The sequence below is a fragment of the Carcharhinus amblyrhynchos genome, chromosome 33, assembly GCF_965287045.1.
Source record: "Carcharhinus amblyrhynchos chromosome 33, sCarAmb.v2.hapA, whole genome shotgun sequence".
NCBI lineage: Eukaryota > Metazoa > Chordata > Chondrichthyes > Carcharhiniformes > Carcharhinidae > Carcharhinus > Carcharhinus amblyrhynchos.
In genome coordinates this window covers 19,295,457-19,323,123 of record NC_137356.1, presented here as the reverse complement: position 1 = coordinate 19,323,123, position 27,667 = coordinate 19,295,457, and the positions used below count along the sequence as shown (strand labels likewise).

The following is a 27,667-nucleotide window of genomic DNA, read 5'->3' as shown; positions in this document are numbered from 1 at the left end:
GGACTGGGTTAAACACAGTAAGAAGTCTGACAACAGCAGGTTTAAGTCCAACCAATTTATTTGATAGTAAACTCACCTTGTCATGGGCCTTGTCAGACATCCTTCCTAAAGTCCATAAAAACTACATCCATAGCTTTCCGTCATCAATTATCTTTGTCACCTCTTCAAAAAAACAAACAAGTTAGTGAGACATGAGCTTCCCTGCACAAAACCAAACTGCCTGCCACTAGTCCATTTGTTCCAAATGTACATCTATTCTGTCACTCCATACCTTCTCCAAAAACTTCTCCACCACTGACGTCCTATAATTTCTTGAATTATCTCTGCTGCCTTCCTTAATCGAGGGAACCAGTACCAGGGAATGTCCAGGAATGATTTGTAATCCTCCCACCTTCCGGCTGCGATTGCTTCAAGTTTTTAAATAAAGGTGAAGCCAGTCTGCCTCCCACTGTCAGCTCTGGCATTGCCAGGACCTGTGCTGCTGTTGCTGCAGGGATCAGATACACCATAGACAGGGAGAAATAAATAACAAAAGTTACTGCTCGAATCTACTGGAAGAGTCCGTAAAGTTTGAAGATTGCAGAAGGCTCCGATCTTGAGCAGTGCTGTCTTGTGATCTGGTACACAGTTAGTTCTGGTTTCTGCAACTTGTATCTGAATGTGGAGTCAGAACTATGCAGAAGAACACCACTGAGCTCTGAAGAAGAATTATATTGGACTCAATGTTAATTCTGTGTCTCTCTCCATAAATGCTGCCAGGTCAGTTGAGTTTTTCCAGAACTTTCTGTAGTAATTCGGCCCATTAAGCCCATGCTAGCTCTGTAGAGCAATCTCATCCATCTCCTTTCCCCATCTCTATACTCATAGTCCAGCAAGTGCCTCTAATCGAAAATCATTTGTCATTTCTGCTTTCACCTACTCTTGTGGGCAGTGTGTTCTAGGTCATTACCACTGGCTGTGTAAAAATACTCCTCCTCATTGCTCCCCCGTATCTCTGAGCACAACTCGAGCCAGAGCTTTGTAAAGGTTCCGGAAAACCTCCCTGCTTTTGTACTTGATGCCTCTATTTATGGAGATCCTGTATGCCTCGTTAATTGCCCTCTCAATGTGTCCTGCTATCTTCAAAAATCTGCACCCATGAATGCCCATTTCTGTTTTAATTGCAAAATTGTGCTTCTTTATCCAGAACCAAGTGAATAGCAACCTTCTGAACCGAACAGAACAGGCTTGTAGTGGTCTACAGGATAAATTGCAGTATATCACAGCACAGAACAAAGGACTACAGACGCAACTCAGTGAGACCAGGCGCAAACAAGCTGAGGTGGACTGTAAGGTGAGCATCTGCTAAACCAGCTGTTTTTATACGTCATCAATAAACCTGAACCATTTAACACTGCAGATTTTACTCCAAATGAGGGCAGAACGCTATGTGGTGAAAGTGTGACCTGTTCAATGGGTCAGATGTAACACCAAGGTCGCACACGTTCTTGGTTCAGTCTCTGATCCTTGCTAGGGAGGAAGATCAAGTCAATGCCTTAAGGAGCGGTGTTCAGAGTAGGACTGAAGACATTGGCTTAAGTCTGCCTGATGTTTATCTGGTGGAGATTCCTGCTTGTCCAGTCATCCAGCACCTAGGCAAGCAGCTGAAGATGAGAGAGAGAGAGAGAGAGAGACGGTGATGAGGTAGACCTGGGCAACACCAATGGACATATGGACACTGGCACTGTGTCTTGGGATAATAATGCAAGGGGCAGCATGGAGACGTGAAATAGGAAGAGCAAAGGATAGATCCTTAGGGGACATCAGAGACAATACTGTGGGAGAGGGAAGGGAAGCCATTGCACCTTTGTACTCTTTCACAAGATGTGGGCATGGCTGGCTAGACCAGCATATTTTACCCATCTCTAATTATCCCTTAACAAGGCAGTGGTGAGCTGCCACCTTGAACTGCTGCAGTCCATGTGGCATAAGTACATCCGCAATGCTGTTAGGGGGGGGAATTTCAGGATTTTAATCCAGCTTCAGTAAAGGAGTGCGGATATATTTCCAAGTCAGAATGGTGAGTGACTTGGAGGGAAACTTGCAGGTGGTGGTGTTCCCAGGTATCTGCTGCTCTTGCCTTTGGTGGTAGTGGCTGGGAATTTGAGGGGTCCTGTCTATGGAACCTGGGTGAGTTGCTGCGCTGCAGTGTATCTTGTAAGTGTACATACACTACGCATTGGTCATGGAAGGTGAAAGTTGAAGGTAGGGATGGGCTACCAATCAAGTGGACTGCTTGTTTTGGATGGTTCTTGTTGGAAGCTGCAGTCACCCAGGCAAGAGGAGAGTGTTCATCACCCTCCTGATTTGTGACTTGTAGTTTGGGGAGTCAGGAGGTGAGTTACCCACTGCAATATTCCTAGTCTCTGACCTGCTTTGGTAGACAGTGTTTGTATGGCTAATCCAGTTCAGGTTCAGCTTCTGGTAAACCACCTCCCCCTCAACTCCCGGGAGATGGACAGTGCGGGATCAGTGATGGTAACGCCATTGAGTGGCAAGGAGCAATGGTTAGATTCTCTCTTGCTGAAGATGGTTATTATTTGCCACTTGCATGTGCGAGTGTTACTCTTATCTGCCCAAGCCTGGATATTGTTGAGGTCTTGCTGCATTTGGACAAAGATTGCTTCAGTATCTGAGGAGTCACAAATGGTTCTGAATATCGTGCAGTCATCAGCGAACATCCCTACTTCTGACTTTATGATGGAAGGAAGGTCATTGATGAAGCAACTGAAGATGTTTGGGCCTAGAACACTACCCTGGGATGATTATCCTCCAGCAACCACAACCATCTTCCTTTGCCAGATATGACTCCAACCAGCGAAGGATTTTTTTTTCCAATTCCCATTGACCCTCCAGCTTTGCTAGGGCTGCTTAATGCCACAGTCAAATACTGCCTTTATCAGTGGCTGTCGCTCTCACCTCACCTCTTTTGTTCATGTTTTAACCAAGACTGTAATGAGGTCAGGAGTTGAGTGACCCTGGCGAAACCCAAACGGAGCGTCACTGAGTAAGTTCTTGCTGAGTAAGTGCTGCTTGATAGCACTGCTGATCTTACTTCACTAATGATTGAGTAGATTGTTGGGGCTGTAATTGGCTGAACTTGTTCTGATTCTTTATGCAGGAAACACCCAGGCAATTTTCCAGTGTTGTAGCTGCACTGGAACAGCTTGCCTAGGGAGAGTGGCAAGTTCTGGAACATGAATCTTCAGGGCTATTGCCAGAATATTGTGAGGGCCCAAAAACTTTGCAGTGTCCAGTTCCTTTATGACGTGAAATTAGTCGAATTGGCTGAAGACTAAAGTAAAGTTAAAGTTTATTGCTCACACGTAAGGCTTACATTAACACTGTAATGAAGTTATTGTGAAATTTGAAGACTGACGTCAATGATGCTGATTCTCTGGCTATGATTAGATGGATGAGAATGGAACCACGCAAATGATGCCTGACCCAACTTGTTGACGATGCAGAGGTATTGGAAGAGGATGGTGTGATTGACTGTATCAAAGGCTGAAGTCTGGGTGAGGAGTCTTATCACAGCCACCTCAGACCCCAGAATAGAGAAATAGTTTCCTGTCCAGTAACTCGCTCATCAAAACTTTGCCAAAAAACACATTTACCTTTTGGATTTGCTCTGTACTAACGTGAGTCAGAAGTATATGCGAGTGGGTATGAGTCATTAGTGCCAGTACACAGCAAGAAATGTGTGAACTTACTGTTCCCCATCTCATCTTGATGGAGTTAAAAATATGCTTTAACCGATGGCCGTAATCGCACCAAAGGGTCTGTCCAGAGCCTGTCACTGCTGCAATACAACAATGTTATTTGGGTATAATGTATTGTTTCTTTTGATGATAGAGAATTGGATGCACGTTGGGATGAAGATGTGGAGAGCCAGTATTTGAATTGAATTTTGAGTGCTGTTAAACTGATTGGTTTTTAGTTTCAGTTGCTGCTTTGACTCTGTGTACCGCAGTGAGAGTTTGTGACAATAAGGGGAACATCTTCTTGGAAACAACAGTCTGAGTGTTTCGAAATATCCTTAACTGGAAATGAGCTTGCTTACCTGTATTGGTACAGTTCTGATGGCCCACAGTGTGATAAGCACGGCCCCAAATTCTCAGTTTGCTGTTTTGTGCTGCAGTGTGTGTGGGGCAGTTACTGACGTGAAGCTGCTGATTCATCACCGATATCTGGGCTGGCATCAAAAAAAATCAGGAAACATAGAAACTCAGTGCAGGAAACTTGAGCCTGCGCCGCCATTAAGTACGATCACGGCTGATCCTCTATCTTACACTCCCACGCCCTCCCCATTTCCCTCGACACCTTTCGAGCTGACAAATCACTATATTTCCTCCTCAAACATATTCAGTGACTTGGCCCCCCAAGAACCTTGGAATCATAGAGGTTTACAGCATGGAAACAGGGCCTTCGGCCCAACTTGTCCATGCCGCCCTTTTTAAACCCTTAAGCTAATCCCAATTGCCCGCATTTGGCCCATATTCCTCTACACCCATCTTACCCAAGTAACCTTCTGTTGCAGATAATTCCACAACCCTGTGAGTGAAGAAATTCCTCCTAATCTCAGTCCTAAGTACCTCCCCCATCTTCTACCTTAGGGACTGTGACTCCTTGTTGTAGACCCTCCCCAGCCAGAGGAAGCAACATTCCTGTGTCCAGTCTGTCTAATCCTGTTAATTCTTCTCAACTCCAGTGAATACAGACCCAATCTCTCCTCGTATGACAATCCCGTCATCCCAAGAATCAGTCCGGTGAATCTTCACTGCACTCCTCCTGTGACAAGTGTATCCTTCCTTTGGTGAGGAGATCAAAACTGCACACAGTACTCCAGCTGCAGTCTCACCAAGGCCCTGTATGACTGAAGTAAGACATCCGTGCTCCTGTACTCAGGTCCTCTGGCAATGATGGCCAATTCATTGGAGGAAGGTATCAGTGAGAGCGGATCCACAGGATGAGCTCAGAACAGAGCAGAGACCACTTACACCAGCGTCCCTGTCAGGAAGCAGCCAGTTGCTGCAGGAGTAGGTGTCTGCCATATTCTGAAATCTATACACGGTCCTGGGTGCACATTACAAACGGGATATTCAGGCATGGGAAAAGGTGTATAATGATTTAAGAGGGTGATGCCAACTCGAAGGGCTACGAACATCCGGTAAGAATGAACAAGCTGGAACTCGCTGCTTACAAAGAGGGAGAAGGCTGAAAAGCCTTTAAAACTTTAAAGGGCTTTGATGTGGTAGGCTGAAAGAAAATGATTCAATTTGTGGGTGACCAGAACCAGGAACCATAAATTTAAAACAATCGCTAATAAATCCAACAAGGTGGGTGGCACAGTGGTTAGCACTGCTGCCTCACAGCTCCAAAGACCTGAGTTTGATTCCTGGCTTGTGTCGCTGTCTGTGTGGAGTTTTCAACTTCTTCCCGTGTCCACGTGGGTTTCCTCCAGGTATTCCGGTTTCCTCCTGCAGTCTGAAAGATGCATTGGCCGTACTAATTTGCCCCTTAGGGTCCTGGGATGTGTACGTTAGAGGGATTAACGGGATAAATATGTGGGGTTACAGGGATAGGATCTAGGTGGGATTGTGGCTGGTGCTGACTTGATGGGCCAAATGGCCTCCTACTGCACTGTCGGGATTCTGTGAAGGAGTTCAGGAGAAACCGATTTACCCAGAGTGGTAAGCACATGGAACCTCCTAGTAGTAAACGGAAAATGCTTGAAGCAAACAGCGTAAGTGCATTGGAGGGGAAGTTGGATAGGTGCATGAAGGAGGAAGGAATGGATGGAGTTTGATTAAAGTGAGTGGGCCAGATGTGTCTGTGGTGCCCGTAGAAAATGCTGAAAAAACTCAGCAGGTCTGACAGCATCTGTGTAAAGAGAATAGAGCCAATGTTTTGAGTCTGGATGACACCCAGACCTGCTGAGTTTTTCCAGCATTTTCTGTTATGTTTTGGACTTCGACATCCGCAGTATTTTACGTTTAACTTAGTGCCTCAACAGGATGGGTTAATTGGCCTATTTCTGTGCTGTAACTTCTCTATGATGAAATGGGTTTTTTGTTTTGAAGCTGTGTTCTTTTTTGATTTTCTGGAATCTCCCGCTGGATTTATGGGAATGTGTCAGTGGGACACAGTTCGGTTTAGTTCCAGTGCATTGCACTGATAGAAACTCTTGTAACGATTGTGTACCCATGGAGAATCTTTGGGCTGATTTAGGGAAGATATCTGCACTCTGATGTGACACAGTTTGTGACTGATCAGTGCGTCTGCAGATTTGACCATCCCTCGCGCCATGGTCGCTGCTTTTAGCTGGAAACAGCTGGTGTTAAATTTGTAACTATGCAGAAAAGACATTGAGGTCCTCGAACATTGTCCCTGTGCTGCATTAACAGGCTGAACTATTTTCTGCCCTGCTTGTCCAACATCCTTTGACTGGATATCAATCTGTGGAGTGGCTTGTGGATCGCTTGTAGATAGCAGAACCGGTGTTGTCCGCTGGGTGAGAAGATAACACCAAACCCCACCCCCAGCAGGCTGGAGAATGGAATGACAAATCAGCAAACCCCTCCAACAGTTTCCAGCTGAGACCTGTTATCTCCAAGTGTCATCTGAACCACTGAGTTGCAACAGATTCTCAACCTGAAATGACCTGAGGAAAATGCCTCCCTCAGAGACAGCGAAATGAATTGAGGCTTCCTGTCTGTTTACAAGCCTGTACAGGGAAACAGTGTATGCAGCATTCCTCTATGCCCCTAATAGTATTGTAACTTTTTCTCATACTTAAATGGGTTTTCACAATGCTTTTGTTTGGTTTTGAACCAGGGACCTTTTGTATGTGAAGCAAATGTGATAACCACCGCACTACACAAACAGGGCACATTGCATCAGAGCAACATCACCTGTATAAATGCAGGATTAATTCTCATTGAAGATCCACTTTTTGGATTGTTGCTGGATTTAAATACAAAAGCCAGTCCTGAGATTATTGAGCTCAAAAAGATTCATGCAAACTTGAAATATTAACACTGCTTCTCTCTCCACAGATGCTGCCAGACCTGCTGAGTTTATCCAGCATTTCCTGTTTCTGTGATTATTGTGTTTCGTTGCGGAATTCTGCCAGTGTTTTAAATCCTGAGTCTCCATCCTTTTTCCTAGCTAGTCCTCTGCTGAGATTATTTCATTCCCTCTGTGGCTATACTAAATGGTGCGGGGGTTTTTGCAGCAGCTACACCCTGGAAGTCGGTGGGGGGTGGGTGGGGGGGGTAGGACCCAGCTCAGGGAGGCTGCAAGACTGGAGAAATCCGAGAGGGTTAGACTCAAAGCCACCTAATGCTGGCATAGAAGGAGCACAGTGGTTAAGCACTGCTGCCTCAGTGCCGGGGACTTGGGTTTGTTTCCGGCCTCGAGTCACGGTCTGTCTGGAGTTTGCACGTTCTTCCCATATCTGCGTGGGTTTTCTCCCACAGTTCAAAGATGTGCGGCTTAGATGGATTGGCCATTCTAAATTGACCATTGTGTCAGGTGGTTTAGCAGGATAAATGGGGTTACGTGAGTAGGGCCTCGGTGGGAATATGGTCGGTGCAGACTCAATGGGCCGAATGGCCGCCTCCTGTACTTCAGGGATGTTATGACTTACGAGCAGCATTAAGTAGTGTTTGCCCTTACAGCAAAGATGGTGGAGAAATGTTGATGTTTCTGAAGAAGCATCAGATCGAACTGTGCCTCCATTTCACTCTAAAGTTGCTGATTCTAATTGTGAACATGGACACAGAATGATTTCTCCCTCATGAATCTGCTCTGTGTTCCCATTTGTTGGAAGGAGCAGGTTTACTCAAACTGGATCTTGGAGGTAAAAATGCTCAGCTCCTTCCCTCCCCAATCTGAATAAAAGTTTATTTATCAGTTGCAAATAAGGCTTACATTAACACTGCAATGAAGTTACTGTGAAATTCCCCTAGTCGCCACATTCTGATGCCTGTTCGGGTTACACCGAGGGAGAATTTAGCACGGCAAATGCACCCTAACCAGCACAGCTTTCAGACTGTGGGAGGAAACTGGAGCACCCGGAGGAAACCCACGCAGACACAGGGAGAATGTACAAACTCCACACAGACAGTGATCCAAGTCGAGAGTCGAACTTGTGTCCTTGGCGCTGTGAGGCAGCAGGGCTTAACCGCTGTGCTGCCTGAGATCTGAAATCAGCCGGAATAATTGGCTGCGAATTTTTGGCAGATTAAAGTTTAGATGAGTGTGAATTCAGTGTTATCTCCAACATCAAAGTCTGTGTGGGGTAATTCCGTGTTTACAGAACCAGCCTCGAGCTAAATGCACCTGAACAGCATTGTGAGCTGACAGGAAGAGGACTGATTACTCTCTCCCGTGTCACTGGTTAGTTGTTCGTCAGAACTGGAGCTGGTCAGATTGCTCCCAAGCCGTGAATCCAGATAAATTCTTCGAATCATGGGCAAGGTCATTCTGTAAGATATTGCTAGGGAAGTGGAACTGTCCAGTGACACAACTTTCTGATTTAACATTTGAACAATATTTGACTGCTCTCAGCCCAGGTCCCCGTGCCACCCTGACCCTTTGTTCCATGTCACAGGCTTCGTCAGATTCTTCACATCAATCGAACCCCAGGACCCAGTGTGTAACTATCCACCTGACATCAGTATGGCATTTGGACACAGTGGTTAGCACTGTTGCCTCACAACTTGAAGGATTCCTAGCTTGGGTCACTGTCTGTGTGGAGTCTGCATGTTCTCCCTGTGACTGTGTGGGTTTCTTCCGGGTGCTCCGGTTTTCCCCCCCTCAGTCTGAAAGACGTGCTGGTTAGGTACTAAATTCTCCCTCAGCGTACCCGAACAGGCGCCGGAGTGTTGCAACTAGGGGATTTTCACGGTAACTTCGATGCAGCGTTAATGTAAGCGACTTCTGATACTAGTCAATAAACTTGAAAACTTTAAAGTTTAAACATTTGCAATATTTGCTGCCTCTCAGAGCCAGGGACTTGGGTTCAATTCTGGCCTCGGGTCACTCCTATGTGGAGTTTGAATGTTATTCCCGTGTCTGCGTGAGTTTCTTCCGGGTGCTCTGGTTTCCTCCCACAGTCCAAAGATGTGCGGGTTAGGTTGATTGGCCATGCTAAATAAGTATCAGGGGATTAGCTAGCGTAAGTATGTGAGGTTATGAGAATAGGGCCAGGGTGGGATTGTGGTCAGTGCAGACTCAATGGGCTGAATGGCCTCCTGCACTGCAGGGATTCTATGATTTCAAAAAGAAATTAGATATAGGTCTTGGATAAAGAGAGATGGGGGCAAGAGGAAAGTACAGACTCCACACAGACAATGACCCGAGCCGGGAATCAGTCCCAGTTCCTGGCTCTGAGGGGCAACAGTGCTAACCACTGTATCCAAATGTCAGGCGAATAGTTACACTCTGGGTCCTGGGGTTTGATTGATGTGAAGGATCTGACGAAGCCTGTAACATGGAGCAAAGGGTCAGGGTGGCACGGGGACCTGGGGTGAGACCAGTCAAATATTGTTCAAACGTTAAATCAGAAAGGTGTGTCACTTGACGATTCCACTTCCCTTGCGATATCTTAGAGAGTGACCATGCACGTGAGTAGCAGGGAAGCACTGGATTTGTGGTTTGGGAGCAATCTGACCAACTCCAGTTCTGATGAACAAAGCAACACGGGAGATCAGGATATTGAATTTGATGATCAGCCGTGATCAAAATGAATGGCTGAGCAGGGCCGAACAGCCTATTCCTGCTTCTAGTTTCTGTGCTCCAAAGAGGAGCTTGCTTCCTGCTGGGGTTACACAGCAACTGCCACTACGCCAGAGGTAGTAGGTAGACCTCCACCTACCTACAAAGGTACACCTTTGATGCCAATAGCTGTTCTCCCTTTGAAGTGGAATCCCATGTGCAGTTTCAAATGTTACACTTCCACGGTCCAGCAAAGCTGTGTACTTGGGTTAAAACATCACGTACGGAACTGTGTAAGCAGACAGCTTAGCAGTCAGCAGTTAGGTACTGCCACTGCCCAGCGGCATTACAAAGAACAAAGAACAACCCAGCACGGGAAACAGGCCCTTCGGCCCAACAAGCCCGCACCACCGCATCACCCTACACCTATTCTACCCTGCGTATCTGCAAATAGAACCCCTGACTTAGCCAGATTCAGGGGAGAATAGTGTCAATTTGGTAAAACCAATCAGCCTAAGAGCACATCTTTGGGGTGTGGGAGGAAACCGGAGCGCCCGGAGGAAACCCACGCAACCACAGGGAGAATGCACAAACTCCCACAGACACAGGCCCAAATCCATGTATCTGCACAGCTAGCAGTGCTAGTCACCGAGCTGTTGCGGCGCCCGTCTACCGGTCCAGGATCAAGCACACACACCGACACGAAGTACTAGGCCACTCCCGGAACCTCCAGGAGCAGCCCACGCACAACCCACCGTGTGCATGCCCCTCGTTTGACAACGAGGTGGACCTCCACCTGCGGAGTGAAAAGACAAAAACGTTAATCACAAGCCTGCCTTTCCGGTGTCTCCCGAGGTTCTAACCCTTATTCAATAACCCCTACCATAACCCTCCATCCTCGTTTCACTCGTGCCTATCTAACTGAACCTTAAACGAGTCCAACGTTCCCGCCTCCACCACCCCACTCGGTAGCGTGTTCCATACCCCCACTACTCTCTGCGTAAAGAACCTTCCTCTCATATCCAAATTATACCTCTCCCCCCTCACCCTTAAATCATGTCCTCTTGTATTCGTAACCAATCTAGGGAGCAGTTTCTCACTATTGACCCTGTCTATTCCCTTCAGTATCTTATATACCTCTATCATGTCACCCCTCAATCTCCGTCTTTCCAAAGAGAACAGTCCCAGTTTCTCCAACCTTTCCTCGTAACCCAACCCCTCCATGCCAGGCAACATCCTGGTAAACCTCCTCTGCACCCTTTCCAGAGCCTCCACATCCTTCCGGTAGTAAGGTGACCAGAACTGGACGCAGTACTCCAAATGCGGTCTAACCAACGTCTATACAACTGAAGCATTAGATGGCAGCTTTTAAACTCTATATCTCTTCCTATAAAGGCTAGCATTCCATAAGCCTTCCTGACAACATTCTCCACTTGTGTCACAACCTTCGTGGATTTGTGAACCTGCACTCCCAGGTCCCTCTGTGTTTCTATACTCCTAATTTGTCTACCTTTAATCACATAGCTCCTCTCTACATTATTCCTTCCAAAATGCATCACCTCGCATTTGTCAGGATTAAATTCCATCTGCCACCTATCTGCCCAATGCACCAACCTATCTATATCCTGTTGTATCACCTGACAATCCAGTTCAGTACCCGCCAACCCTGCCATCTTGGTGTCATCAGCAAACTTGCTGATCACACCACCTACGCTGTCTTCCAAGTCATTTATGTAGACTACAAAGAGGAGAGGTCCCAGTACCGAGCCCTGCGGCACACCTCTGGTCACTGGCCTCCAGCCCGACAAGGTCCCCTCCACAACTACCCTCTGTCTCCTATTGCCCAGCCAGTTCTCAATCCACCTAGCTACCTGACCCCGTATCCCATGCGCCTTAACCTTTTCTACCAGCCTACCATGAGGGACTTTGTCAAACGCCTTACTGAAATCCATATAGATGACATCAACGGCTTGCCCATCGTCAACCGTTTTTGTCACCTCCTCAAAGAATTCCACCAGATTCGTAAGGCAAGACCTCCCTCTAACAAAGCCATGTTGCGTATCCCCAATCAGACCGCAACGCTCCAAATGCTCATACATCCTACCCCTAAGTACTTTTTCCATTAATTTCCCTACCACCGATGTCAAACTCACCAGCCTATAATTCCCAGGGTTATCCCTACTACCTTTTTTGAACAGCGGTACCACATTTGCCACCCTCCAGTCTTCTGGGACCTCACCTGTGTCCAAAGAAGAGACAAAGATTTGCGTCAGAGGCCCAGCAATTTCATCTTTCACCTCCCTAAGCAGCCTGGGATAAATACCATCAGGCCCCGGAGCTTTATCCATCCTTACGCTACCTAAAAGCCCTAGCACTTCCTCCCTCGTAATAGATATTTCCTGCAGCTGATCCTCAGCTCCCTCTAACAGACCGCACGATTCCGAACCCCTCTCCTTTGTGAATACCGACGCAAAGTATTCATTCAGGAGCTCCCCCATTCCCTCCGACTCAATACATAACTCCCCGCTTTTGTCCCTAAGAGGACCAATTTTCCCTCTAACTACTCTCTTGCTCCTAATATAGGAATAAAATGCCTTTGGATTCTCCTTAATCCTACCAGCCAAAGCCATTTCATGCCCTCTCTTCTCCCTTCTAATTCCCCTTTTTAGCTCCCTCCTACTCTCTCTATATTCCTCCAGCGCACTCTCCGTACCCAGTCGTTTCGACCTAACATACGCCTCCCTCTTCTTCCTGACCAAGTCTTCGATACCCCCTGTAATCCACGGCTCTCTAATCCTACCTTTCCCATCCTTCCTCTTAACCGGAACATACCTCCCCTGCAACCATTTCATTTTGCCTTTAAAAGCCTCCCACTTGCCAACTGTGGACTTGCCAGCTAACAGCCCTTCCCAATCAGTGTCCTGCAGCTCTCTCCTAATCCTGCTATAGCTCGCCTTTCCCCAGTTCAGCACACTCCCATTCGGCCGGCACTCGTCCCTTTCCATTTTTGTCCTAAAGTAGACGGACTTGTGGTCACTATTAGCCACATGTTCGCCTACCTCTACCTGTCCCACCTGCCCCGGCTCATTACCCAACACTAAATCCAGTATAGCCTCTCCCCTAGTCGGACTAGTTACATACTGCTCTAGAGACCCTTCCAAAGCACATTTCACAAACTCCTCTCCCTCCGTACCCCCAGCTCTAGGCCCCCTCCAATTCACTCCAGGAAGAATAAAGTCACCCACTACAACCACCCTATTCTTCCTGCACCTATCCAAAATGCCCCTGCAAATGCCTTCCTCCACTGACCTCGGGCTGTTGGGTGGCCTATAGTACACCTCTAGCAATGTAATCTCTCCCTTTTTATTCCTCAACTCCACCCACAGCGACTCAATCCCTGTCTCTTCCATATTGTCCTCCCTCTGCACTACTGTGATGTTTTCCTTTACCAACAGTGCCACCCCTCCACCTCTCTTCAACCCTCTTCTGTCGCACCTAAAACACTTGTACCCAGGAACATTCAGCTGCCAGTCCTGCCCTTCCCTTAACCACGTCTCCGTTACAGCCACCACATCTAACTGCCTCACAAACATCAAGGCCCTAAGCTCATCCGTTTTCCCTGCCACACTCCTAGCATTGAAACAGACACAGTTCAACCCACAAGTGTCCCTCGGAACCTCCTTCTCCCTGATACTTTTCCTTTCACCCGACTCTCTCCCAGCCACCTCCCCACCCCCCCTCCATATTAGTTTAAACCCTTCGTAAACACCCTAGCTAACCTCCCCGCTAAGACATTAGTTCCCCTCCCGTTCAAATTCTCCCCACCCCTCCTGTACAATTGCCTTTCTCTCCTAAACACCTCCCAGTGATCCACAAAAGTAAAGCCCTCTACCCTACACCAATCCCTCAACCATGCATTCAGCTGCATGATCTCTTCATTCTTTGCCCTGCTTGTACCGGGCAGCAACCCAGAGAGTGCCAACCTGGAGGTCCTACTCTTTAGTTTGGCCCCCAGCTCCCTAAATTGCCTACGTACCTCTACCCTACTGCTCCTTCCTATGTCCCCCTCCCCTACATGTACTATGACCTCAGCCTGTGCCCCCTCCCCTTTCAAAATTCCCTCTACCCTGTCCGTTACGTCCTTTACCTCTGCTCCAGGGAGGCAGACCACCATCCTGGAGTCACGCCTCTGTCCACAGAACCTCCTATCGATACCTCTGACCCTCCCGTCCCCTACCACTATCACCTTACCGGCCCCCTTCTGTCCCTCTAAGTTAGTCTCCCCCTCCTGCCTATCTTTCTGTGCCCCTGTCGATGAACCTTGGGGGGCCTCTGGGGAAGCTGGGGGACCCTGACTGCTCTTCTTCTTCTGCTTTCCCCTCCTCACAGTCGTCCATCCTCCCTTCTCTTCAGCCCTTGAGACCTCCTCCTTCTCATGGTTCCCAGCCATTATCTCCTCGTTTTCCCTGACTAGAAACGCATCTTCCAGCCGCCCCTTGAGTTGCCTGACCCGGGCCCTCAAGCGCTGCAGTTCCAAACATTTACTGCAGATGTGGACCTTGGGGACACGTGACACCACCAGGAACTCCCACATGTGGCACCTGACACAACTTACATTCCTCCCTATATTCCCTGCCATGTCCCAACCTCCTGTAAGCTCCCAAAGGTAGAAATCTGTCACTCACCTTCTCTAAGCCTACTCTCGCCTAAGCCCAGCGAGCCAAAGCCCTTCTCGCTCAGTTCCCACTCACTCCGCTGCCCGCTCCCGACGCTGCCCGCTCTATGCTGCTACCCCTATTTTTATACCCCCCGCTCCCCCTTAACGACAATCCCCTGGCCTAACTTCCGGTACGGAAGTAAACTACACTCTAACAAGCCCCGAGAACCGGAAGTACAGGAAAAAAGCGGTTTTTACTTTAAATCGGTCACTCACCACAGCCAGAGCCACCAGGTTCAATGCTCCGGAGAACAATGCCGGAGCTCTGGCATTGCACTGGCTGCAAGTATAGAAATTGGTTATAGAGGGGATATGGGCCAAATGTGAGCAGTTAGGACTAACTTAGGGGTTTTAAAAAAAAGGCAACATGGGCAAGTTGGACCCAAGGGTCTGTTTCCATGCTGTAAACCTCTATGATTCTAAGTGAGATTTGGACCTTGAGAATGAAGCTGCTTGTGATATCTGTATCAAGTGAAGAGGGACAGAAAGACCTGAAGTGTTGAAGAAAGTTGTGCATGATTTCTAACGGATCTTAATGAATGCTGAAAGTTCAGTTTGAAGGCGTAATAAATCTGTGTATGAACGCAACAGCTTTTAATTTAAAGTTCTGTCGCACCATGCAACCTTGGTGAGAACATAAGCTCCCAAATCAGGGATCTAGGGTGGCTGGTTTCTCCACGGGCCTGTTGTGATCGAGTCTCTTGTAAAACCCTTTGAATCCCTTGTTTAATTTGTGATATAACAGTGGAACAGACTTTAAACTGGGTTTAAAAAATGAGCTGCGACGATCTTGGCAGCAAAGATTGATGGTTTACTTCATCTTTCTAGTTGAAGAATGTTTGTCCTAAATGAGGAAGTAAGTAATCTGCTGCCAAGGCATTGTTTGAAATCTGTTTGCTTGATGATTTTCTTCCAGGTGGACATGAGCTTGAAAACACCTGAAGTGAGGCCACAAAATGATATATCCCTTACCCTCCCTGCCCCATCCTGAACCCTAACGGTGCAGCAACTGCAGTGTTTTAATGCCAGGAAGCAGGAGGCAGGGAAGGGGTAACTTTCGAGCAAACCCAAAGCCTGATTATTTATCACTAAAACTATAGCTGTATCTTGCACTCGAGATATCAGAATAGCAACACTCTATCACAGTGATCCTTTAGATAAGGAGGTGTTGAGTATGGTGGAAAAACTGACTCTCTACATCTAAAAAAGGCACCAAGCATGATGACAAACAAGATTGCGTGTCTCTAGATTTATTTTGTCTTTTTTAAATAAAGTCAGAGGTTTACAGCATGGCAACAGGCCCTTCGGCCTAACTTGTCCATGCTGCCCAGTTTTCTTAAAACTCCTAAGCTAATCCCTATTGCCTGCATTTGGCCCTTATCCCTCTATACCCATCTTACCCATGTAACTGTCTAAATCCTTTATAAAAGATAAAATTGTACCTGCCTCTACTACTACCTCTAGCAGCTTGTTCCAGACACTTACCTTGAACCAGAGGAGAAAAAGTCCCAGTCTATCCAGCCTCTCCTTATAACCCAATCCATCAAGTCCTGACAGCATCCTAGTAAATCTTTTCTGCACTCTTTCTGGTTTAATAATATCCTTTCTATAATAGGGTGACCAGAACTGTACACAGTTTTCCAAGTGTGGCCTTACCAATGCCTTGTACAACTTCAACAAGACGTCCCAACTCCTGTATTCAATGTTCTGACCGATGAAACCAAGCATGCTGAATGCCTTCTTCAGCACTCTGTCCACCTGTGACTCTACTTTCAAGGAGCTATGAACCTGTACCCCTAAATCTCTGTTCTGTAATTCTCCCCAACGCCCTAACATTAACCGAGTAAGTCCTGCCCTGGTTCAATCTACCAAAACGCATGATCTCACATTTGTCTAAATTAAACTCCATCTGCCATTCGTCAGCCCACTGGCCAAATTGATCAAGATTCCGTTGCAATGCGAGATAACCTTCTTCACTGTCCACTATGCCACCAATCTTGGTGTCATCTGCAAACTTACTAACCATGCCTCCTATATTCTCATTCAACTCATTAATATAATGCACCCTGATGAGTTCTTTGACATTCCTATTGTCTATTTTGAGGTTGACTTGGTAGATGAATGGGATTTTCACAATCACAGGAACCGGGTGACCATCCACAGGCTGTGTGTAACTCAGTAATGGGTCAGGACCCTTTAGTTATGATTAGCTGGCGCTGAAAGACGTGAGGAAGGCACTTGATAAAACTTTTTCATGGTTGCCCTCCTGAATTACTTATGGATTTGTTTGAGTTTTTCATGGTATATTGTGTCTGTGTCTGTCCATCTGCTGTTTCTGATTTGAAGCTTCAGACTTGAATGACTGGTTGCTGCTTACATACCATTTCTCCAATCACTCAGGCTGTGGTTCATTTGTTCCAAGTATTTGTAAGATTTAAGTGCTCATTTTTTATTTTTTATTTTCTCTTATTTATATTGGTGTTGTCACAAAGGCGAACATTTGTTGCCAGTGCCAAACTAGCCTTGTAAAAATGGAACTGCCTGTTTTCAGGACAGCCTCAGTGTTTATTACAGGCCATGGAATCGCTCATTATAGAAGGAGGAGCCTTCAACATTTTTATTTCTGAGACTCATCTCTGAGCTTCATGGCCTGAGGCTTGGTTCCTTCCTGTGCAACTGGATCTTAGACTTCTTAACATAGACCGCAATCAGTAAGGATAGACAACATCTTCATGATCATCCTCAACAGCAATTCTCCACAAGGCTGTGCCCCTAGCCCCTTACTGTACTCTTTATGCACCTCTGACTGTGTGGCCAAATTCCCCCCCAACTCGATTTTCAAGTTTGCTGATGACACCACTGTAGTGAGTCGGATCTCAAACAACAAAACAGTACAGGAATGAGATAGAGAATCTGGTGAACTGGTGCGGCATCAATAATCTCTCCCTCAATGTCAACAAAACGAAGGAGATTGTCATCGACTTCAGGAAGCGTAAAGGAGAATATGCCCATGTCTACATCAATGAGAACGAAGTAGAAATGGTCGAAAGCTTCAAGTTTTTAGTTGTCCAGATCACCAATAACGTGCGGATGGTATAATTAAGAAAGCCCACCAATAGTTTGACTTTCTCTGGAGGCTCAGGAAATTTGGCATGTCCGCTGCGAATCTCACTAACTTCTACAGATGCACCATAGAAAGCATTATTTCTGGTTGTAACACAGCTTGGTATGGTCCCTGTTCTGCCCAAGACCACAATAAACTACAAAGGGTCATGCATGAAGCCCAATCTATCACACAACCCAGCCTCCCATCCATTGACTCCGTCTACAGTTCCCACTGCCTCAGAAAAGCAGCCAGAATAATCAAGGACCCCACGTACCCCGGACATGCTCTTTTCCACCTTCCATCAGAGAAACAATACAAAGATCTGAAGACCCATACCAACCAATTCAAGAACAGCTTCCCTGCTGCCATCAGACTTTTGAATGGACTTACCTCATTAAGACGATTTTTCTCTACCCCCATTTGTGACTAACATTACATTCTGCACACTCCCCTTTCCTTCTCTATGAATGGTATGCTTTGTATAGCATGCAAAAAAAGGATATTTTTCACTATATACTAATACAAGTGACAGTAACAAATCAAATTTTAAAAAAAAGGACATTCAGCCCATTGTGCTGTGCTGGCCCATTGGAAGAGCTTTCCCCAAGTTAATCTTATACGCTCTGAATTTCTCCTCTTTAAAGCATTTTGATTCCCCTTTTCAGAGTTATTATTGAGTCTGCTTTCACCACCCTTTTGGGCGTTGCAGTTCCGGCCATCATAACTGAGTACGAAAACAAAACACCACCTGCAGCGGTGATTCTTTTGACTTAAATCTGTGGATTCGAAAGTGACCCAGAAAGACAAGCTTGGACACTCATCAGAGTCAACAAATCCTCCAAGTTGTATCTTCTAACCTCTTCTTCAGGACCACAGGTGGTGTACCTTGCTGGTCCCTCCCTCTCTGAATTAGAGTTTTCCTCCCAGTCAGACCTGGAGTAGTTGTGTTATCTGAGGGTTTTGGGAATGATGGGAAGAATGTTTGGAGCGTGAGCTGCTTACCCAGATAGGATTGATGCAGGGGACAGTGTCAGGCCAGTAGTGAACTTTCTCTGTGATATCCTTTTCCCCTGTTTTCAAACAATAACTGCTGCAATTTAGTTCCGTGCAGTTTTCTCGATGTTGCTTTGTTTTATCCGGGCAGTGCTGATCCTCTGACCTCACATTCCAGAACTATCCCAACTTCTGCTGAACCCCTAATCAGCATTTCTATCGATTATATACAGACGCAGAGATATCCTGAGTGCTAGCAAATGGTTTTCCTCGTTGCTATTGACTTAGGATAGGCTACTTCCTGTCGTTAGACCATGATTGAGTTAAGTTTGAGAAAATGTTGAGGAAAGGTGAATGATTGGAAGTTAGTAAATGTGCACTGTATATCTTGATTGTTACCAGGCATGCCAGTAACTGTTGTCTCCTTGTTGCCATTGGAAAGAGCTGAGACTGGGGGCAGCTGTTTGGAGAAGGGAGAGCCGTTGGGACCTGGGCTAGATTGGTAGGAATTTTGATCCAAGCAATTTGTACATCAGATCTGCTCTGTCGCAGGGCAAACCAGGAGCGGGACAATCTATTCTGATCCAGACAGCATACCCCCCTTCCTTTATACACTCTTTTCCTGAAGAGCCCTCTCCCCCTCTCTCTCTCTCTCTGTCTCTCTCTCTCTCGGATGTTGCTCGCTTAGAACGTTCCACTGCCAACATCACAAGAGCATTGATTAATTTGTTGTGGTCACTGTGAGGAAGAAAATGTTACATACGTCAGCCCTGTATGCTTGGGTGTTACATGCATGATGTATAGCCTGCAGACTTGTACTTGGACACGGTTTAAAAAAAAGTTCTTAAAATCAACAACAGAAGGTCACAGAGCCACTGAGCAATGGGTGGGGTTAGTTTGAGTATTGGCTCAGCACGTTTCTCACAAGGAAACATGAAACATAGAATTCGCACAGTCAGAGCTCTCCAAATGACAAAATAGAGATTAAACTGAAATGGAGAAAGAAAACTTATAATTTGATTTGATTTATTATTATCATATGTATTGGGATACGGTGAAAAGTATTGTTATTTGTGCACTATACAGACAAAGCATACCATTCATAGATTACACAGGGGAGAAGGAAAGGAGAGCGTGCAGACTGTAGTGTCACAATGTATAGAGAAAGATCAACTTAATAACAGGTCGACAATGTCAGAGATTTAAAGAAAGTTTAAAGGAGTTAGAGTTGAGTTTTAAGAATGTATCATAGAATCAGAGAAACCCTACAGTATAGAAAGAGGCCATTCGGCCCATCAAGTCTGCACCAACCACAATCCCACCCAGGCCCTAAACCCATATCCCTACATATTTACCCACTAATCCCTCTAACCTACACATCTCAGGACACTAAGGAGCAATTTTTAGCATGGTCAATCAACCTAACCACACACCTTTGGACTGTGGGAGGAAACCGGAGCACCCGGAGGAAACCCACGCAGACACAGGGAGAATGTGCAAACTCGACACAGACAGTGACCCGAGCTGGGAATTGAACCCAGGACCCTGGAGCTGTGAAGCAGCAGCGCTAACCACTGTGCTACCGTGCCAGCCTAATATAGAACGAGAAGAAAAATGGACTTAAATGTTAAGTTCATAATTCAGTAATGAACTATGGCGCAAAGACCCAGAAGTATTTTATTTGTATAGAAATAATAATCAGAGGAAGGTTAGATTTAATGAAGGACCAAAACGAGGGTCTTGGTTGTAGAGACAGAGAGCAGGCCTGTTAACTGTGGACTCTGCGTCTGTCTTCAGCAAAGATGTTGTTGCCAGTGTCACTGGTGGTTATACAGACAATGCATAAGAGGAAAATAGATAAATAAGAGCTATTTACCAGGTCGGTAATGCTCATCATTGGAATTAGAAGAAGTAGGCCAAGTTGCCCCTCCAGCCAGCTTGATTAGGTTATGACTGATTAGATGGCAGCCTCGACCAAACTTTCCTGTCTACCCCCAACATCCTTCAACCCCACTGTTAATTAACAATCTGTCTAACTCGAGTAGAAAAGTCATCCAGTCTGCGACATGCAACAGACAGAACTGAGCGATCCCTCAATTAACAAATTTGATCCAACCTCTGCAGGCCTGTCACATCCAGCCATGAATGGTGGAGGACAATTAAACAACCCCCAACCGGAGGAGGCTTCACAAACATCCCCATCCTCAATGATGGAGGAGCCCAGCGCACTAAGGCAGAAGACGAGGCTTGAAGTATTCGCAGCAATCTGCAGCCAGAAGTGTCGAGTGGATGATCCATCTCGGCCTCCTCCAGACGCTCCCACCATCTTAGATGCCAGCCTTCAGCCAATTCAGTTCACCCCACGTGATGTCACAAAATGGCCGAAGGCATTGGATGCTGCAAAAGTTATGGGCCCTAACAATATTCTGGCAATAGTACTGAAGACTTGTTGTCCAGAAAATACCAGCCCCTAGCCAGGCGTAGCTACAACACTGGCATCTAGCCAGCAGTGTGGAAAATTACCCAGGTGTGTCCTGTACACAAAACAAAGGACAAATTCAACCCAGCCAAATACTGCCCCATCCGTCTACCCTCAGTCATCAGTAAAGTGATGGAAGGGGTCATCAGCAATGCTATCATTGCAGCACCTGCTCAGCTATAACCTGATGTAGAGATGCTGGCATTGGACTGAGGTAAATACAGTAAGAAGTAAAATCTCACTCACTGACCTGCCTGGAGACAATACACATCTCCTTTAACCTATGCCTAATGCTGTCTCCACTCACATTGTCTGCATCTTTAAGACTTGAATAGCAGGATAGCTGTAAAGACTTGCATTCTAATCAGTATTCTGTAAACTGTGTGTGACTTTATATGCCCTTCTCAGAACCTTCCACACACTTGATGAAGGAACACTATTTCTGAAAGCTTGTGAGATTCCCATCAAATAAACTGGTTGGACTCTCACCTGGCGTTGTGAGACTTCTTACAGCTATAACCTGCTCAATGATGCTCAGTTTGGGTTTTGCCAGGGTCATTCAGCTCCTGGCCTCATTACAGCCTTGGTTCAAACATGATAAAAAGAGCTGAACTCTACTGGTGTGGTGAGAGTGACAATCCTTCACACCAAGGCAGCATTTGGCCAAGTGTGGCATCAAGGAGCCCCAGCAAAACTCGAGTCAGGAGGTTGGAGTCATTACCTGGCACAAAGGAAGATGGTTTAATTATTGAAAGTCAGTCATCTCAGCTCCAGGACATCTCCGCAGGAGTCCCTCAGGGATGGTGTCCTAGGCCAACCATCTTCAGCTGCCTCATCGATGATCTTCCTTCCATCATAAAGTCAGAGTGGGGATGTTTGCCTATGATTGCTCAATTTTCAGCACCATTTGTGACGACTCAGATACTGAAGCAGTCCATTTCCAAATGCAGAAAGATCTGCACAGCATCCAAGCTTGGGCTGACAAGTGGCAAGTAATGTTTGCGCCACGCAAGATAATGGCGATTTCTAACAGGAGAGGATCTAACCATTGCACCTTCACATTCAATGGCATTACCATTGCTGGATCCCCCACTATCAACATCACAGCGCCAGGGACCCAGTTCAATTCTGGCTTTGGGTGACTGTTCACCCAAGGTTTGAACGGTCTGAGTTTGCATGTTCTCCCTGTGTCTGCATGGGTTTCCTCCTGGTGCTCCGTTTTCCTCCCACACTCCAAAGATGTGCAGGTTAGCTAGATTAGCCATGATCAATGCACAGGGCTAGGATGGGGGATTGGGCCTAGGGTAGGGTGCTCTTTCCGAGGGTTGGTGCTGACAAAATGGGCCAAATGGCCTCTTCTGCACTGTGGGGATTCTATGTGCCAGATCAAGTTACCTGAAGATGATTGAGTAAAGCAGCTGTTAAGATACACTCAACAAGTAAAAGCATCCAGGCCAGGAATGAGAAGAAGATTTGCTTCAGCCTCTGAGTGAACATTGATTTTCTTTCTCCTAAACAGTTTCTGATCCTGGTTGCTAGCCTGTTCCTAATTCCATTATTTTAATTTTCTCTTGGAATCTGCCATCTCGTACTTTCAAATATTTTTAAAAATCTACGTACACTGCGTTTCCACATTCTAGAGTTTTTGTTCGCTGTTCAAAGACACAGACTGAATTTGTTATGTTCCATCTGTTTGTTGTGGTCAGACTGCCCCACTAATTGTTCATGACAAGGACACACTTTCTATGTGGCACTTCGCCATCAGCCTGTCAGACACACAAGTTGCTCTCTCTCTTTAGAGTCACGTTGGGATGTCTATAAAAGTGGGTGGATATGCAAAGGAGACTCAGGAGACATTGTAGTTCCACAGGATGTTGACGTTATCCAGTTACAGAATCCAGAAACACTATTTGGCGATATTTATCTATGATGGGCGTTTCTGATGTCTCTGTTTAGTTGTTGTTGAGGGGGAATAATTATTTAAATGCTTTATATTTTGGCTACTGCTTTTCCCGCTCAGGTCTCACCCCATAAACGAATGAGTGAGGGTGTGTGTAGATTTGCAGAAAGTAATTGTTGGAATTATGATAATTGTGGTTGAGGAAGCCCATTTGTCTGATGTACCATCGTCACCATCGAGGAAGATCATAAAGTGGAAAGGCTGTAAAGCTGCCCCCCCACCTCCCCCCACCACCCCTTTCCCCCCCCCCCCATCCCGTTGCCCCACTGTTACTGCACCCCACTGGTTCTTCAGCAGTATCAAGTTTTTTCGCTTGTGGTTCTCCATCCTGGAGTTTCTTCCATCCGTTGACCTCAGAAAAATTTTCAGGTGTTCGTCCTAAATTTGCCCATTACTGGCTTGACCTCAGTTAACCTTGTCCAGCACTGAGAGTTGAGCTTTCTGGATGTGGATTATTATCTGACCCATTGGGCAGTCTGTCCCATGAGGAGAAATAGCCGCTGAGGTGTCCAAGAAGATCAAAAAGGTCATCGTTGGACCACCTGTTCTTGCTCTCACCCAAATCATTTTTCAAAACAAATTTCTATATTGGGGAAATCGATTCTGATTGAGTAGTGGAGTCGAATTTTTTAGCAAAGCTCGAACAGGGAAGATAAGAGATTGTGTGCGTGTGTCCTTGGCAAGAGTGAGTTGATGGACCGTGTGAAGTTTTCTTCCTTCATTCTTTCAATTTAGGTATTTTTTAAAAGAGATAAGCTCACAAGGGAAAAATCTTCAGTGTTTCTTCTGGGCTTTTACTGTCTTGTAGTTTAACTCTAGGGGTATCCTGTCTTCATCACTGGAGTAACCTGTGATATTTCACTGCTCACAATAGAACAAGGAGGAGGTTATGGCTGTACGGTTCCGGGAAGCAGACAGCATTGCTGCCATCGCTGAACTTCGCCAGCGAATTGCTGAACTGGAAATCCAGGTACAAACGATTGAATCCTTGCACTGTGTCCGTTCAATTCATCTACACCAACGCATCCTTGTTACTTGTTGTCTTGTGGTCGTTCTCACTGGCTTATATTTCAATAATAGCCATGCTGTATCACTCTTGACCAACCATCACTTTGCTCTTGCTGTGTCGGACAGTCTTGTGAACTTGCATCAGTCCGTTGTGGTTGTTCTGTCTCGGTTGTTTTCCTGCACTCAGGTCACTTTCTGTACATCCAACACTTCTTGCCTTTTGCTGCTCTGCCCTGAGTTATAAGGGCAATTACGCACTGAAAGAATGTCAATGGTTTGGAAAAGGGTAATGTATATATCCTCTTTCTCATCTCATCTCATCTCATCATCTTGTCTTCTGTCTAGAATTTAATACCTACCTTTAAAATTCCTCTGGATTGATATGAGCTTTGGGTTTAGCTATCCCAGCCCATTTGATGGTTTGCCGGTGTCATTACGCACAGTTGTTTATTGCAGTGTATGTATTTTTGGTTCATTGGGTGTCCATGTTTGAGAATGTCAGCCTGAACCACTGTGACAGTTTCCCCATGTGAGGTAGCTCCTTCCTGCACCAGAACATTGGAGTTTGGGCTTTGTGATTACCCCATCCAAGTGAGTAACCACAGCAAAGCTGCTCAAAGCTCTAGAATTTGTCTATTCGGAAAACTATTGACATGAATTAGTGACTACTGGTGCCGACGCCGGTTGACTGGAAAGGTGAGTAACTCAATCACACCCATTTAGAATCATAGAATCCCTACAGTGCAGAAGGAGGCCATTTGGCCCATCAAGCCTGCACTGACAACAATTCCTCCCAGGGCCTGTTCTTGTAACTCTACATATTTACCCTGCTAATCCCCCAACACTAAGGGGCAATTCAGCATGGCCAATCCACCTAACCCACACATCTTTGAACACTTGAACCAGTGGTTGCGAGCTGAAATATTAACCAAGGAGCTATTGCTCTGTTTCCACCTCCAGATTGTACTACCCCATTCCAATGAGTAGCAAGCAGTGGATGCGCTTCCCAGGTCCCCAGCCCCTGCACAAGATATTTGTCCTTCAGTGCAGGTTATGTGAACTTGATGTTAAATTTGAACTGATGGGAGTGAAAGAGAAGAGCAGTGAGGAATGCTCCTATCGAGCTGACAGTGTTAATGGTGCTCTCTCCTCTGCTGCTGTTCCCATTCCGTTCCATTATCACCTCGCTCTTCAAACCTAGCCTCAGCCCCTCTGTCCTTCCAGCTAACATCACGTCCAAAGTGCATGCCAAAAACTCCATGCTGGAGACTACCCGGGTTCTGCCTGTGCCAGGCACCCGAAATGGACCTGCTCAAAGGGGCGAATGACGCACTAACGATCGTGGCACGTTGTCCCCCTCTGTCCTGCTGAGCCCCCCAGGTTCAATAAGTTTGATTTATATTCCCTCAGCTTTAGAAAATGGAAATTGTGTCGCTTTGAGACTTCCACAAAAGGGACTCAAATCGTGTGGAAGATTAACTTTCTTCTGTGGGGGTGTGGGTGGATTTAGAACAAAAAGGCACAATCTTAATATTGCAATGAGGTCATTTACAAATGACATCAGGAAGTACCTGGAGGGGCGTAGAGCTCTGGAACGCTTCCAGTAAAATGCGATGGACACTCTGCCGTTTGATGTTTTCAAGAGAAAAGATTCTGATGTTTGGTGAGGGGCACTGGATGAAAGGTGAGGTACAGGTCAGCCACGCTCTCATTCAATGGTAGAACAAGCTGGAGGAGCTGAATGCCCTACTTTGATTCCGATCATCTTAATTAGCTGTAATAGTACAACGTAAAAGAAAACCATTTGGCCCTATACAGCTTCTCTCGAAGACAGTATCCACTAAATCACATTCCCTCTTCGTTCAGGCGGACATCAAAGATCTATTGAATTCCTACAGTGCAGAAGGAGGCCATTTGGTCCATTGATCTGCACTGACCCTCCAGAAGAGCACTTTACCTAGACCCACTCCCCCTGTTCTATCCCCACAACCCTGTGCATTGACGTGGCTTAAGAACATAAGAACATAAGAAATAGGAGCAGGAGTAGGCCATCTAGCCCTTCGAGCCTGCCCCGCCATTCAGTAAGATCATGGCTGATCTGAAGTGGCTCAGTTCCACTTTCCCGCCTTCTCCCCATACCCCTTAATTCCCTTGCCTACCAAAAACCTATCTATCCACGTCTTAAATATATTCAGCAAGGTAGCCTCCACCACTTCAACGGGCAGAGAATTCCAGAGATTCACCACCCTTTGAGTGAAGAAGTTCCTCCTCAACTCCGTTCTAAACTGCACCCCCCCCCCCCCCCCCCCCCCCCTTATCTTGAGGCTGTGCCCTCTAGTCCTGCTGTCCTTTCTGAGCAGGAAGAACCTCTCCACCTCTACCCTATCCATCCCTTTCATCATCTTGTACAGCTCAATGAGATCTCCCTTCATCCTTCTAAACTCTAACGAGTACAAGCCCAGTTTATTCAGCCTCTCCTCATAGCTCAACCCCCTCAATTCCGGTATCAGCCTAGTGAACCTCCTCTGCGCTCCCTCCAATGCCAAAATAGCCTTGCGCAAGTACGGCAACCAAAACTGCACACAGTACTCCAGCTGCGGCCTCACCAGTGCCCTGTACAGTTGCAGCAAGACCTCCCTATTTTTGTATTCAATCCCCCTCGCTATGAAGGCCAGCATCCCATTTGCCTTCCTGACCACCTGCTGCACCTGCAGGCTGGTTTTTTGCGACTCATGCACAAGGACCCCCAGGTCCCTCTGCACCGTAGCATGCTGCAGCTTTTCGCCCTGTAAGTAGTAGTCCTTCCTACCATTATTCCTACCAAAGTGGATAACCTCACGCTTGCCAACATTGTATTCCATCTGCCAGGTCCTCGCCCACTTGCTCAGCCTATCTAGATCCCTCTGCAGACTTTCCACACCTTCCGCACAATTTGCCGTTCCACCAATCTTTGTGTCATCAGCAAATTTCGACACCTTACACTCGGTTCCCTCCTCCAGATCATCTATTTAAATGGTAAATAGCTGAGGCCCCAGCACCGATCCCTGGGGCTCGCCACTAGTCACCAACCGCCAAACCGAATAGCACCCATTGACACCCACTCTTTGCCTCCTATTTGACAGCCAATCCCCGATCCACACTAACACCCTACCCCCAACTCCATGCCCCCTAACCTTCTGTAACAACCTTTTGTGCGGCACCTTATCAAACGCCTTCTGAAAATCGAGAAACACCACATCCACCAGTTCCCCTCTAACCACCACACTAGACACATCCTCATAGAATTCCAATACGTTTGTCAGACATGACTTCCCCTTAACGAAACCGTGCTGCATCTGCTCTATGAAACAATTCTCCTCAAGATGCCTCGCTATTTTCTCCTTGATCACGGATTCTAACATTTTTCCTACAACAGACGTTAAACTAACCGGCCTATAATTCCCTGCCTTTTGCCTGCCACCCTTTTTAAACAGCGGCGTAACAGTAGCCGTTTTCCAATCTTCTGGCACTTCCCCGGAATCCAGCGAGGTTTGGAAAATAATCACCAAGGCATCCACTATCACCTCCGCCATTTCTTTCAGAACCCTTGGATGCATTCCATCCGGTCCTGGGGACTTGTCCACCATCAGTCCCTCTAGTCTG

At 46.4% G+C, this 27,667-nt stretch overlaps 1 protein-coding gene across 4 annotated transcripts in view; it reads left to right on the top strand.

The window, feature by feature from the left end:
- The window catches only part of LOC145360855 (EVI5-like protein), a 301,896-nt gene that overhangs the window by 214,152 nt on the left and 60,077 nt on the right, over nt 1-27,667 (top strand). For 3 of the 4 annotated variants that reach the window (XM_080216329.1, XM_080216327.1, XM_080216326.1), the window contains 2 exons: nt 1,187-1,333; nt 23,892-23,987. In XM_080216329.1, coding sequence (XP_080072455.1) covers nt 1,187-1,333; nt 23,892-23,987 — 243 coding nt within the window. The remainder of the gene's footprint in view (nt 1-1,186; nt 1,334-23,891; nt 23,988-27,667) is intronic. The other variant, XM_080216328.1, reaches the window with a different exon arrangement.